The sequence below is a fragment of the Acartia tonsa genome, chromosome 5, assembly GCF_053477335.1.
Source record: "Acartia tonsa isolate MP-2025a chromosome 5, ASM5347733v1, whole genome shotgun sequence".
NCBI lineage: Eukaryota > Metazoa > Arthropoda > Copepoda > Calanoida > Acartiidae > Acartia > Acartia tonsa.
Window position 1 is genome coordinate 37,852,972 of NC_137264.1, and position 13,367 is coordinate 37,866,338.

A 13,367-nucleotide genomic window follows, 5' to 3' on the forward strand; every position below is an offset into this window, starting at 1 on the left:
CCCCCAATTTTTTTTATATGCAATTGATTTAAAATGTAGTAATAGCAGTACCAGAGGTACTTGATTTTTTTTTTTTTTGGGGGGGGGCAGAGCCCCTAGAGGCTAGGATCAAAACCGCTAGTATATAATAATATAGGTTAAATATATGTTGACTTTCAAAGGCTAAATAATAAATACGCCAAAGTTCAGTGGTTACTTACAATACCTGATATAAAAAATTACTTTAAATGATTTATCTTTTAAACAGTCCAAACTCATTTTTTAAAATCCTTGCCCCAAAATTTAATTTATATGTTTTTTTATTACCATTTATATTAAGGGTTGTTCAATCCGTTCGTCTGTTCGTAACAGATAGGTTTAATTAGGGTTAAAATTGTCCTATTGATTTCAAAAATGATGATTCCAGCAAGAATAAGTTATGATTAAGAAGAGTAGTAACCTTACAATCATTACTGAAAAATTTCTATGTCCATTTTAAACATTATGATTTACCAGATTTTTGGAAAATAAATTTCATATTATACAATTATCCGAATCCTAATAAATGATTTTTTTGAGTTTTGATTCATATGACGATTAAGCACAATTTAAGTAATTTTTATACTTCTTATTAATGTTGAATATTAAATTCGTAGTTAATCTATATTTTTTAATGATTTTTTTGTCTAATGTAGCTTTTATGAATGTTGTTATTCTTGTTTTTTTTTATGATTATTATGTGTAATTGTGAGTGTTGGTATAATAATAATATATATCATAATTTAATCACATTAATAATTAACAGATTATCAGTGTGTAAATTCAGTATAAATTGTAGCTTATTTGAGTCTCTTTTTCGGGTAAATGGATGGCAAATTTCATAGTACAATGACCTGTAAGGGTGGTAATAGCATATTTTACCCCCTCCCATTATTATGATACAGAATTTAGTGCTGTGAACTGGGTTTTTTTTCCAGAGGGGTACGCAAGTCATATCCAAAAAATTTTGACACCTCCGCAAAACTGAAAGTTGAAACAAGTGTCCCTGAAAAATTGACTCGAGAGTCGTGCAAATTTATTTACACTCTTCTTAAATTTAAGAGAGTTGTGACTTTTGAAATCCCAATAGCTGTATTAGGGGGGTATCTATCCCCTTATTTTTACTAATGGGGCTGATTAGCTCCCTTCTGCAAACTTCTTTCTATATTATAATGTCTTATTAATATGAAATCAAGTGCAATATTGATGTTATGGTCATAATATAAAGGTCAAATATATAGCGACTGTTAAATATTTAGTAAATATTGAATACGGTCCTTGCATTAAAGGCATGGAGTGGTCAGAAAATAGCCTAAAACAATCCCAAGACTTGGATTGAAAAGTGACGCAATATAATCAAATTATTTATGATTGGTTATATGTGCTGTATAAATATGTTATTGTTCACTATATATCAAACCAATGAATTAGTATTTCTATGAAAATTTGATATTTATCTGTATAAAGTTATTATGGTTGGCTTATAAATAATTTTTTTTTATCGTAATCGCTATTGAAAAAAAGACAATAGGGGTGAAGCTTTTTTGTGAAGATTCCCTATACAAATGAGCATCCAGCATATAATCTACTTTGTCCTCTAGTCTGTCAGTCAAGATTTCGTTCTCCATTAAATCTAACCTTGATTTAACAAATGCTTTTTTAATGTCCTTGTCCGTAATTCTATCCTTGTTTATTCTAGATATCGTTTGCTGTTTGGTTATCTGCAACTGCATATCAAGATTGGCAGGAATGTTAGAATTAAGATGTTTTATAATCTTACTAGCGGCTTCGCCCCTAGCCTCTAGGGGCTTTGCCCCAAGAGGTTTGATGAAACAAATTTTTCGTATTTAAGATTTAAAAGAAAAATAAAAAAAAATAAAAATTGGGGGGGGGGATTTTTTTTTTTGGGGGGGGTTGGTAGTAGACCCAACTGTTTTAATTCTAATTTTAATAAGAAATTTTTTTTTTTGGGGGGGGGAGTACTTTTCATTTTTTGGAGGGTTGGAGGTGTCCCACCCCCCAAGAAAATAGTTATAAACCTTCCCGGGACCCAAGAGAAGCTACCCTGTAAAGGAGAACCCGATAGGTTCAGCGGTTAGCGAGATCCTTCGCTACAAACAAACAGACAAACAAACAGACAAACAAACAGACAGACATCGTTCTACTTTGTATTATAGATAACACAGGCAGGGAGGGGATATTAGGCTGTTTGTTTCACTTATCCCCAAAGTTTCATAATGACGTTTCATAATATCAACTTTGGGAACTTTTATTGAATTTTTATTGTTTGGCGCATTAAATTGTGTGTACAAACGTTTCAATCGCTAATTACAATCCACAGGAGAGGCAATTTTGAGTATCATCATTTGGGGTGTACATCAATTCATTGACCTTCCTTAATTTGAATATGTTAGACTTAAGTAAAGTGTTTAATAGTGTGGAATAATTTTTTTGTTGTTGATATATTAGCAAATAATACAAATTGACTAAAAACAAAATTGCGAAACTGATAACAATGTGCCTAAAAGTGGAATGAAGATTTTGGAGGCTCATCTTATATAGCAACCGAGTAAATCATTTTTTCTAAGAAATCCATTTCACACGTCCGAAATTTAGCCAGAAATGTTCACTAGAAATGCAAATAGTCTATCACGTAAAGAGGTCTGATATGCTTCAATTCTCCAAAACCCCTTACATACAGTCATACGAACATATTAGAGGGGATTATAGCTATACAAAATTTTGGATCATGGAAAGAAAACGAATTAGGGTGTTTCGTCGTATTTTCACAGTAGCTTTTCTTCTATTACTATAGCCCCTGCAGGGGGCTCTAACCCTGCGGGGCAATCATTACCAGTTACCTAATCTAACATAACCTTTCAAAAGCTACTGTGAAAATACAAACAAAGCCGTTACTTTGCTTTCTTTCCATGATCCAAAATTTTGAATCTGAATTCTAACTTAAACTGAAACGCTATAGAATGATCCTATAATAACTACTGTATCAACAACTGCTCTGCCAATTAGTGAGCTCAATTATCCAGCCATTACCATCTGTGGCCAGGTAATAAACATTTTATTTCTAGTAAATAACAAGGACAATGATGTCCAAACGTAGTGCAGCAATAATTACTATAATGTTATTAAACCGATATGCTTTTCCTTTAAAGTAATGCTTCTTATAGGTCCAGGAAAGATTTATAACTATTTTTGGGAAGTGTATCTTTACTATCCCAAGAGCAATCGCCCCTAGAAAAAAAATACCTCCTATTTTTTACCTTTACTCTCTAAAACTTAAATTAAAAATGTCGGGGAGGGGGGTCGACTTCCACTTATTTCTTATGTTAAATTGACAGGACTTCTGTCTGTGTGTACTGTAGGATCTCCCTGTCCGCTTAACTGATATGGTTCTCCTTTACAGTAAAGATTCTCATAGATCCTGGGAAGGACTATTTTGGGGAAGGGTACCACCACACTCCCAAGAAAAATCGCCTCTAGAAAATATCTTCTTTTTAAAAGAATTTAAACTGAAAATGGAAGGTCACCCCCGCCCACTCATTTACTACAATGCCCCTAGAGGTCTCTAGGGGCATAGCCGCTAGTTTCTCTCAAAAATCTTTTTTTGCTATAGGGCATGGCTACGGATACACTAGAAAGAGTTTTAGAATCTCAGTTCAATAATTATCTCAGAGAAAAGGGGTTAGACCCAGACAGTAAGTTTTTTTAATACTTTGTTTTTAAATGTAAAGTTTTTCTAATATTAGGATATGTTTAAAATTCATTGCTTTGAGCATTTGCAGATTTGTTAGAATCATCCTATCCATATTAAAATGATTCCTGTAACGTTGAAGTATATGGCTAGCAACTAACTTAGCTTGACTCAATTTTAGACCTATTTGCGATATTGATTACCAGGTCGAGTAACCATGATGTTATAGGCGTATATTAATGACTTTAGCGGTACAATTAAAAAGAACATTATAGTCGTTTTATTTTAAAATCTTGTCAAATAATTGTTTTATAATTGTATAAGAATATCACAAAATAATTTAAATCCATTAGCTATATTTTTATTTTCGTTAAGTATTATACTTATACATATAATATCTTTTTATAAAGAAAGGGCAGGTATAAGTTGACATTTGAGTGAGTCTTTTAGCTTTTAATTGCTTACATTTCACAACCAGCGATAATACTATTATTTTTTTTAATAATCTATTTTTTTCCATTAAATTTAAGTTGTAGCAGGTATAGTATTTAAATCGGATTTGATTTCAAAGACGTTCGAATTTTATCCCCTTTCAAGACAATATAACACTCAAATTTAGAGTGCAATAAGGACTTCTCCCTACCCCCTCCCCCTTCAAAATCCTTTCTTTTTAAAACCAACCCAAATTTTGGGGAGATCTTAAGTGCATATAGTTTTTGCAAATAAGGTAAATTTGGGTTATCATAATTTGGTTTGTTAATTCTTCAATAATCCCCCCCTCACTTTGAGCCCCCCCCCCCCTTTACCAACAAAAAATAGCTTAGACGGCCCTTTTGTTAATATAATGAATCTAATGATCTTTATTAAATGTTTGAAAAAATGACACAATGGAACTATCATGAAAAACAATATCTATTTTTGATATGATATTAATTTTTCTGTGTGTGATACAAATTTTTGAAACAGTGATTTTAAAAATCAAATTTTGAATCTGTTGCCGTATTGTGGTGATTTTTAATGATTTGTGAATTTTAACAAAAAATATGACAATTATTTTTAAAGATACATAGTTTGGGTCAGTTTGAAATTTTAAGACATATAATTTTTGTGAATTTTTAGAGTTATTTATTTGTGTTTATTCAAAGAAACAAAAATACTATTTGAAAAAATAACAACCTACTATAAACAGAAAAAACATCACTTTTTATTTGGAAATTGAATCTGTTTTTGTGATTGTGCTATATTTTTTTTTTTTTTTACAAAAGTTGGTGCTTTCCCTCATATCGCATATGGACCACAGACAATCCTTTTGTCAATACTATTTTTAATACTTATTTTAAGTTAGGTTACGTTAAGTAAGGGGTATGAGAGCTCTGCAGAAAACATACCCGTAAGAAAAGGGTTCCCCGCAGGTGCTACAAATAGGTTGTGATTTTTTGAAAATGGAGACGAGAGGATTGGACGTTTCTTTGCAAATAATAGTGAAAGCACCTAAAAGTGATTTTTTATTTTATATTTTTTTGCTCTGTCTAAAATATAAATTTTGTGTAGAAATGACAAAGGAAGAAAAAGAGAAGTATAAAAAAAGTTACAAAGATGAAGCATATCCAGGTTGAGACAGTTATTAAACAAGGATGACAACATCCATAAGTAGCGAAGCATAAACAATTAAATAAGAATTTAGATATTAGTTGACAAAAGCATGCATATTAGGAAAAAATCACGAAACCTTTTCAACATTTGTTAATTTCTTAATATTTATTTATATTTCAGTACTATGACTAACAGACTGACGGTCAAAGTAAATTACATACTGGATGCTCAAAACAACGGGAAATTTAATTTTGATATTTATAACTACAAAAATTTAAAAAAAAGGACCATAAACACCAAAGATATGAAGAAAAATGTGAAAAATATAAAAATAGCCAAAAACCTGCAAAAAGGCAGTCTGACCGCCATTGATGTGTTCTTGAAACGAAAGGAAATTTAATCTTGATATCTATAACTGAAAAACTTTGGAAATTGGGCCATAAACACCAAAGGTATGGAGAAAAATGTGAAAAATAAAAAATAGCCTAAAACCTGCTTAAAGGCAGTCTGACCGTCATAGTTGTTTTCTTAAAACGACAGGAAATTTAATTTTGATTCTATAACTGAAAAAATTTTGGAAATCGGACCATAAACACCAAAGATATGGAGAAAAATGTGAAAAATACAAAAATAGCCTAAAACCTGCTAAAAAGCAGTCCTATCGACATTGATGTTTTATAGTTAATTGTGCTCCTTGATAATGGGAATGTTGTCAAAAAATTTCAGCCTTTTATCTTTTATAGGAGCCGAGAAAATCACGTTTCCCCCAAACTAAGACGGACATACGGACAGACGGACATACGGACAGACGGACAGACGGACATTTCAAATTATAGAGTAGCTTCGCTACTAAAAATGCGCTGCCACTCTATAACTAAGGTCATAAACGTCCAATGTAGGGGGTAAAGTGTTATTTACCCCCTCACACTTTAAAACCCTCATTTTACCCCACTCAATTTAAAAAAAAACGTTAGATTACCCCCTTTAAACCTATGAAACCCATCATTTTACCCCACTAAAATTTTTATAAATACATTAGGTTAACCCCCTCAAAAATTTGAAAATCCTCATTTTTCCCAATAAGTTTTTTAAAAGTACATTAGATTACCCCCCTTAAACCTTTTAAAACATTTCATTTTACCCCCCACAAAATAAAAAGCTTGATCACCCTTGTCTAGGGTAAGTTTTATTACTACATCATTTTTTCATGTAGGCATTTATTTCGTAATTTCTGTAATATAATTGATCTTAACAAATTATATATGCTTTAGTTGTACGTATGTATGTCTGGTATGATCTCGTAAACGGCTAGACTGTCGTAATAAAATTTTCTGAAAAGTCTAGTATCTAATCTGGACAGGTTAGGGTATTAGTTAAGTAACACCCATCAGACAACCTTCCATTTCTTGAATTCCTAATTGTGCTTGGTGATATATTGCGGCTGTTCAAAATAGACGGCTAATAATCCAGAATATAATTTAATTGGTCCTTCTGTCGTTCATGTAATAAAAGATTAATCCATATTTTATGTATAAAGATTTTGTGATTTTTACTTTCTATGTTTGTATACATGCATATTATTTTGTCATGATACTAAACATCTGCTTTCTAACAGACATTGACCGTTTTTTATACTTTTATTTGTGCTTGGTCTACATATGGTTGTTGTCATTCTTGTTTTTGTCTAGGATTGGATACAGATTTGTCCGAGATAGCCTCCATGATGACGGCTCCGGACCCGGGAGCCGCTCTAGGAGCTAAAGCAGTCGTAGCTGCTGGTAAGAATTTACTTTTGTTTGCAGCAAAGTTGATCGCCAAGTCTAAGAATAGGTCGATGTGTGGGGAAATGCATTTCCTGTTATAAAATAACTATTTTGTGGTAGGTCACCTACACCCTCCCTAGAGATATCGCTACTGAAAAAAATGACTGACTTATCCCCATTTCTTCCTTCAATTGACCCTAAAACCTTTAGTATAAAAAGAGATAGAGAATACCATAGAGATATCTATATATATATATATAGAGTAAGGGAGAAATAGAGAGAATGAGAAAGAGTGAGAGTGAGTGAGAGAAAGAGAGAGTGAGATAAAAAAAACAATCAATTAAGAAGGTCTAAGGGAAAAGGACCGTTAAAACTAGACATAGATATGGCGACTAAAAATAGCAAATTTATGTCAAAATATCATAATATTTTGCTTTGCTACTTTTGGATTTTCTTCTTTCCTAGTTTGTTTTTCCTCTAATAACTTAAGGTCTTATAAAACTGACCTCAGTTTTGTAATTTTTTCTTCTATCATAAATACCTACACTTACAGTAAATTATAAATAAGTTATTTTTTAACAAAAATTGCACAAAAGCTTTGTAAAATTGCATTCTTAGTTTTGTTTTAGTTTGAAATACTTGAAAATATTGAATATTGATAAACCTGTACATATACATATAAATATTAGAGGGTTTAGAATACCATAAAATTCTGGATTTGCCTTCACTAAAATAAAATTATTCTGTATTACAAAGTTGAACAGTGTCTGTCCGACTAAAGCTTAAGAGGTCTGTAACCACTGAACCGATTGGGCTTTTTTATTTTCTTGGGGGATGGAATGAATAAAAACAAATAAATAAAGGAGGGGAACCCAAACTTAACCTTGGAACGAAGCAATGATAAAAAAATACTCCCCCCACCAAAACAATTTTGTTTTCAACCCCAAAAAATAGCTTTGGGACATTTTGTAATTGTTAAAAATTAAAAGTTTCTTTGATGTTATAGTTGTTGCAAATATAGGTAGTAAATAAAAAAATATGCAGATTACATCACAGAGAACAACATTAGGAGGGTGGGGGGGGGGGGGGGGGAATTACCATATCCCCAGCGGAGGCTAGTTGCTAGGGGCAGCAAAATCACCATCTTTCATTTCAAGACAGATGTAAAAACTTTGCCAGATGACTCAAATATAAATTTTCTATGTTGACTATGTAGGTTGCATATATTACAAGAAAAAAAATTTCAAGTCTTGATAGCTACAAGGTAGAAAATTTAAATCCTTTAAAATATATGTACTGTAAATGTAATGAAGATCATTGAATGAGAAACAAAATTTGGTTAACTAATTTTAGGATTAAATGCCTTTAGTGCAACAATCCCTTTAAAATTTATCAGAACAGTTAATTATAAAATCAACTGTATTACTTTTGAATCTTAAATATTAAAAATTGCAACAAGTCCATGATTTTAAAGCACTCTAGTGTACATAAAATAAACACACATGCATATAAATAACTAATTTTCATTTTTCATTTGTTAATTATTTATGTGAAGGTTGTTAATCACAACTTTGAAATGTTCATTTTGTCTGAGTTAAAAATATAAAGAATTTGTACTAATTTATAACATTATCAGGTACTTTTTTACAGATGCATAAATACATAAGGTAAATTTGATTTAAATATCAAAATTCAACCTTCAAAAGATCTTGATTAACTATCTCTCTTCAAATTATTGATTACTATAAACTTATCATTCAATCAAGACATAGAAATAATTTTAATTAAATAGAAAATAATTAAAATATTACACATTTTACCATTCTACAACTGTTAAATGTTTTAATGAAACAAAAAAAATTTAAAAATATTGTGATGTTGCATCATTTTAATTGCTTTTATTGCAAATATTTAGCAGTAATGTTAAAAAAAAATTTGTGAAAAGTCTTAAAAATGTAACTCCTCCTTAATTATCTTTGTACTTTTTACTATAACAGCAGTGTCAAGAAATTTGTCTCTACATTTAAGAAAAAGAAAAATAATTAACACAAAAAGGAAACATAAATTCAAACTATTCCATAACTCAATTTACTTGTTTCACCCCCACCCCCCCCATAAAAAAATTAAAACCAACCTAAACCAATATTTTTCCTAAAATAACAACTTAATTTCTTTAGTTCAAGATGTCTGAAAATAACAAGCTGACAAACTTGCAGTTTTTTTAAAACAAAATTTGATTAAAAGAATATTAAAAAAATCAAAATAAAGGCTTACATAATTTAAAATGTATGTTAAAAGAAACATTTAAAATAGAAATTAATTATTTATTACAATCTGATAATTAAAAGTTAAACAAACATACTAGTCTAACAGTATACATAGATCTAATTAAAGTTAAATTTAATTACAGTTTAAAGTCTGTTTAATTGAATAGTACAGATTAAAAAAGCAATAATGTTGTTAAGAAGCATAACAACAACACATTTCAGTAGAGAAAAAAGGACAGCAAATTACATTAGGTACAGAAATATAAAAAAAGCTTTATGGTATTAGCAGAAAATTCTAGTTTAGTAAAAATAATTTCAATGATCTCCTTGGATGGTGTGTGCTCTAAATTTATCTATTCTCTCTCTCTTTTTGTTCTGTTTTTGTTTCTGAAAAAAATCATATACTTAACATCTGAAACAATTTATTTCCATATATATTTCAAATCTTCAGATCTCTTTTAAAAACAAGTGGGACAAGGTTTTAGTTTGAAAGTAGATGTAAAGATGGCGCTAGCATATGCTCCAATCAAGCTTTCTTTCAGCTGAGGCAGCTGTTACTCCTGAGGAGAAGGTTGTCTTCTCAACCATTCCATTAATTGTCATTCCAAAGAGAAAAAGCGCCAGAGAGGGAAAATTTGTAAATGTGAACAAAATCAAAGCAAAGATAGGTAAGAGTTTCAAATTATTAGGGTAATTATTTCAAATTCAATTCTTAGGTTTGCCTCAGATCAAACCAACAGAAAAACCAGGTGAATGATATCATTACTTTTTAAATAATGATTTTTAAAAATTGTGAATATATCAAATTTTTATGCTTTTGTAAATGTGCTAATTTTTGCAAGAATATAGCTTTTTTCTATCTATTTTTGTTTACAGAATTGTTTGAAATGACAAGTTATAATATCATTGTTTTGTTTTTTATTTTGTAAATACCAGAAAGCAATGTAAAATTTCAATGTTATTGCATTTTATTAGGTATTCTTAACTTTTTATTCACTCAATTTAAATTTTATTTTTAGTTTACATTTTTATTTTTTAGTAGATAATGGAATTTCTAAATTGATTGGAGGATGTGATCCTGGATGGGTGTCCAGTACTATGACAGGAAATAGTTCAACTATTTTCTGCTACAAGGTAAAGGTTCTGCAAGAAAATAAAATCTTTATCAAAATTGTAGTACTCAAAAAGTAATTTATACACTAAAAAAACTTTTCAGTACTAGTTTCCAAAACAATAAACAAAGTTTTTGTTCAAATTAAATTCTATAAATTTTGTAAAAGTGAATAACCTTAAAAGAATATTTTATCAAAAATTCTTTTTTTAAAAATCTGCAACACATACTCATGACAGACCCATACCATGATATAAAGCCCTTTTTCTGCTGATCTCCAAAAGAGATACAGGTAGCCAAATTATCCATATTTTAAGGTAGTGGATGGTTTATTTACAAATGCAGAGGCCAAAGCTTATTGTCAGTCAAAACAATCTGTTCTTCTTGAATTTGATTCTATTAATGAGGTACTTTTTTCTTTTTTTCTAAAAAAACATTTACATTTGAAAGGTTTAAAAATAATTATCAATACAATATATATAATAAATGAATGAAAAGAAACAAAACCTTTATAACAATGACTAATATTGACTAAAGTAACAGGATGTTTGTTTGTCTGTGTATCTGTGTGTCTGTACCGAAGGATCTTGCTAACCGCTGAACCAATCGGGTTCTCCTTAACAGGGTAGCTTTTCATAGGTCCCGGGAAGGTTATAACTATTTTTTGGGGGGTTTGGACAGCCCCAACCCCCCCAAAAAATGAAAAATCCCCCCCCAAAAAATTTTTATTTTTTTTATTTTTTTAACTAAAATTAAAAAAGAGAGGGGGGCACCCCCTCCCCCCCAAAAAATTTGGTGTATTAATTCCTTAAATAACAAGCTATATTTTTTAAGCAAATCATTTTCATAATCAAATATTAAAAATAAGTAAGTTCTTAAACAATTTATCAACATATTTAAATTCAATTTTTGTTTAGACTTTATATTTTTTTCCTGATCATTAAATTGTCATACTCTACAGTGTTAATGTAGGTATGTTATCCTTGTTTTGAATCTCTAGGTTGAAGACTTTGTAATGCTTTTGTATGACGAGCACCTACCAATGAACAAGAACATCAAGGCTGTTTGGCTGGGAATTCATTATTCAGAAAGTTTTGGTTTCAGGTAGGATATGTTTTAATATGGACATTGAAATATAAATTACACTGGTAATTGCGTGGATGGGGGGGGGGGGGAGATACGCCTTGGGTTGGTTAAAACAGTCTGTCTGTCGTTCATACATCACAGGACATAAAAACTTATCTTTTTCAAATTTTCTCTCTATTGACAACTGAACATTTTCTCTGTAAATTACTTTGTCTGTTTGTCCATTGATGCTTTTTTTGTTTTTCTTTACTAGTGGTTATTTTATCCTTGTTATAATCTATTCTATTCATGAATGTAGTCATCCTTATTTCATATGTTTAAGGTTCAGTTCTAATCTAATGGATCCCATGAAAGTTCTGGTTATGGAGGGAGAAAGAAAAAAATCTATGAATTGTGCTCAATATAGGTATTCAATTTATTATCTATCTATCTTTTTATCCATCTATTATTTTTGATTTGTGCTTATTATTGGTGAAAACTATCAATCTACTTTTGTTTTATTTATCTATCTTTATACATATTATAACGGACACGCCCCTAGAGGTGTCCATGGGCGCGTTAGGTGAGGGGTTGGGGGATTCAGCCTCCCACACCTTAAGTTTTAGTTTAAATTTAAAAAAAAATTTGGAGCCGAAATCATTTTTTTTCGAGGGGCGATTTCTCTTGGGAGGGAGGTGGTTTCCTATCCTAAAATAGCTATAAACCTTCCAAGGACCCATAACAAGCTACATTGCTAAGTAAAACCATATCGGTACACAAGACAGATAGACACACAAAGATCCTGTTACTTTTATATAAGGATATATTATACTGTATGTATATTATCTGTTCATCTATTTAATCACCTATCCACTTAACTAGTTATCTGTCTACCACTTTATTAAATTCTAATTATCCATCTATATTCTATATTTATCTATCTATTCATCTATTAATTTATCTATAAAAAATCTAATAATTCAGTAGTCTACCTTTTTGCCCATCTATCTATCTAAACTATTTATTTTTAAAGATTTCGTTAATTTTATTTTAATGTAAAGAAAAAGTAACTTGTAATTAGTAATAAAACTGTTATTCATTTATGTATCTATTTATGTATCTATTTTTTAATCTATTTATAAAACCATCAATTCATCTATCTACCTATTTAGTTTAAAAGATTCCAAGTTAGTTCCAGTACATTGTGAAGAAAAGGGTATTGCTATTTGTACAAAAACTTCAGACTTTACAAGGTTACAATTTTACTACATCCTTGCCCAGGGAGGGAGGGGACATTAGACTGAAAATTAAACTGGACCCCTAAGTTTCATATCTACATCATCTTATTCGATATCAGAATTATTGAGTACTTTAAATGATTAGATCGGAACTTGTAGTGTCTAAACTTTTAAACCACTAATTTTAATCAACAGGAATATTCTTTTTATCATGTACTTCTTAGTTAGTATGTACAATAAGTAAAACTCGAGAAAAACTCATCAATCCGAATACATGCAAAATAAAATCGGATAAATTTACATAGTTTAATAATTCAACACAAAAAAACAAGGATGACAACATCTTTGAAACCGAAGCTCTGTATCGGTAGAAAAGATCAACATTGACATTTGTAGAGTGTTAGAACTGAATAAGCAGAATATAAATTCCAAAAATCAGAGGATAATTATATCATACAAAAATTTGATGTCAAAAAAGTAAAAAATACGATTGTTTTCAATGGACGTACGGACTTTCTGGTAATGATTATAAAGTTGCTACGCTTCATTTACTGTGCTAATTGTTATAGGAATCATCATTCTAAGTTTAAAATCGATAAGACA

At 30.3% G+C, this 13,367-nt stretch overlaps 1 protein-coding gene across 1 annotated transcript in view; it reads left to right on the top strand.

Annotated features, from left to right (window-relative positions):
• Positions 1-3,002: 3,002 nt before the first annotated feature.
• LOC145320022 (uncharacterized) overlaps positions 3,003-13,367 on the top strand; it is a 42,219-nt gene continuing 31,854 nt past the window's right edge. The window contains exons 1-10 of the mRNA XM_080162462.1: positions 3,003-3,082; positions 3,650-3,731; positions 5,279-5,338; positions 7,009-7,098; positions 10,067-10,099; positions 10,393-10,484; positions 10,779-10,868; positions 11,462-11,565; positions 11,870-11,953; positions 12,699-12,779. Coding sequence (XP_080018588.1) covers positions 3,653-3,731; positions 5,279-5,338; positions 7,009-7,098; positions 10,067-10,099; positions 10,393-10,484; positions 10,779-10,868; positions 11,462-11,565; positions 11,870-11,953; positions 12,699-12,779 — 713 coding nt within the window. The 5' untranslated portion in view covers positions 3,003-3,082; positions 3,650-3,652. The remainder of the gene's footprint in view (positions 3,083-3,649; positions 3,732-5,278; positions 5,339-7,008; positions 7,099-10,066; positions 10,100-10,392; positions 10,485-10,778; positions 10,869-11,461; positions 11,566-11,869; positions 11,954-12,698; positions 12,780-13,367) is intronic.